This window comes from Numida meleagris, chromosome 1 (genome assembly GCF_002078875.1).
Source record: "Numida meleagris isolate 19003 breed g44 Domestic line chromosome 1, NumMel1.0, whole genome shotgun sequence".
In the NCBI taxonomy this organism is placed as follows: Eukaryota; Metazoa; Chordata; class Aves; order Galliformes; family Numididae; genus Numida; species Numida meleagris.
Window position 1 is genome coordinate 194,409,829 of NC_034409.1, and position 1,747 is coordinate 194,411,575.

Consider the following 1,747-nt stretch of genomic DNA (forward strand, 5'->3'; position numbering starts at 1 on the left):
CCACCCCCCTGCACCCACCTGCCTCCTCCCTCTCATTCACTTCGAAGCAGCTCCAATAATCCTTCTCCTTGGTTACAATTTTCCTCCGGTCCAGGATCTCGAAGGTGAGCTCCTCAGCCGTCATCGTGGCCGGGATCTGGGGGGTGGGGGGACCCCATCAGCCAGTGACCCCCCACCCCCACCCCCACGCCAGGGAGTCCCCATTGCGCTCACCTTGACGTGCTGCTCCGTCTCTGTCTTCTTCTCTTCCAGGTACACGGTGCAGATGAAGTCCCCGGCTTGCTGGGGAGCAGAGGGAGAGCGTTTCCATGAGCCCCTTCCTGCCCACTCACTCCAGACCCTCCCAGAATTTGAGGGGGGCCACCAAATCAACCCCCCCCCCCCTCCAAAGCGGGGCTGGGGGCTGGGGGGGACGCAAGGACCCACCTGCGTCCCGCTGGACGCCGCCTCCCGCATCTTCATGATGGCTGTGATCTCATCCTGCTGCTTCTTCATCTCCTGGTCGTCCACCTGCCCATGGGGAAGGGTCAGAGCCACGCGTCCCCTGAGCATGGGGAGTCCTGCTCCTTCCTCTGCTCCCGTCCCCTAGGACGCCACGCTCGGTGCGTCCATGCGTCTGTCCATCCCTCCCTCCATGTGTCCATCCATCCATCCATTCATGTGTCTATCCCTCCCTCCCTCCATCCTTACATCCCCACATCCCTCCATCTCTTCCTCTCTCCCTGTCTCTATGCCTCCCTCCATCTCTTCCTCCCTCAACTCTTCCCTCTATCCCTCCCTCTATACATCTCTCCACCCCTCCACCCCTCCTTCCATCCCTCCATCTCTTCCTCCCTCCCTCCATCTCTCCATCCCTCTCCCCATCTCTTCCTCCCTCCCTTTCTCTATCCCTCCCTCCATCCATCTCTTCCTCCCTACACTCTTCCCTCTATCCCTCCTTTCCTCCATCTCTCCCTCCCTCCAATCCTCCTTCCACGCATCTCTCCCTCCATCCCTCCATCCCTCCCTGTCTCCGTCCCTCTCCCCATACTTTTCCTCTCTCCCTCTATCCCTTCCTCCCTCCATCTCTCCCTCCATCTATCCCTCCATCCATCTCTCCCTCTCTCCCTCCATCCCACCATCTCTCTCCCCCTCCTCCATCTCTCCCTCCCTCCATATCTCCTCCCCTCACTCCTTCCCTCCTTCCTTCCCCCATCCCTCCCTCCCTCCCACCATCTTTCCCTCCCTTCATCCTTCTCTTTATCCCTCTCTCCATCCTTCTCTTTATCCCTCTCTCCATCCATTTCTCTCCCTCCCTCTATCTCTCCCTCCCTCCAACCTTTCCTCTATCCCTCCCTCTACCTCTCCCTCTCTCCCTCCATCCCACCACCTCTCCCTCCCTCCATCTCTCCATCTCTCCCTCCTTCCATATCTCCTTCCCTCCCTCCATCCCTCTCTCTCATCCATCTCTTCCTCCTCTCTCCCTCTCTTCCTCCCTACAATCTTCCCTCTGTCCCTCTCTCTATCCATCTCCCCCTCCCTCCCTCCACCCATCTCTCCCTTCCTCCACCACTCCTTCCCTCCCTCCATCTCTCCCTCTCTCAATCCCTCTCTCCAACTCTCCCTCTCTTCCTCCCTCCCTCTCTTCCTCCCTACACTCTTCCCTCTCTCTCTCCATCCCACCACCTCTCTCTTCCTCCCTCCTTCCCTCCATCTCTCCCTCCCTCCCTCCATCTCTCCCTCCAACTCCATCCCTCCTTTCCTCCAT

At 59.4% G+C, this 1,747-nt stretch overlaps 1 protein-coding gene across 1 annotated transcript in view; it reads right to left on the reverse strand.

Annotated features, from left to right (window-relative positions):
* Window positions 1-1,747, reverse strand: part of ARAP1 (ArfGAP with RhoGAP domain, ankyrin repeat and PH domain 1) — a gene marked incomplete at both ends in the record, with an annotated part of 18,136 nt that overhangs the window by 9,764 nt on the left and 6,625 nt on the right. The window contains 2 exon segments of the mRNA XM_021384187.1: window positions 19-136; window positions 214-282. Of these exon segments, the coding sequence (XP_021239862.1) occupies window positions 19-136; window positions 214-282 (187 nt within the window).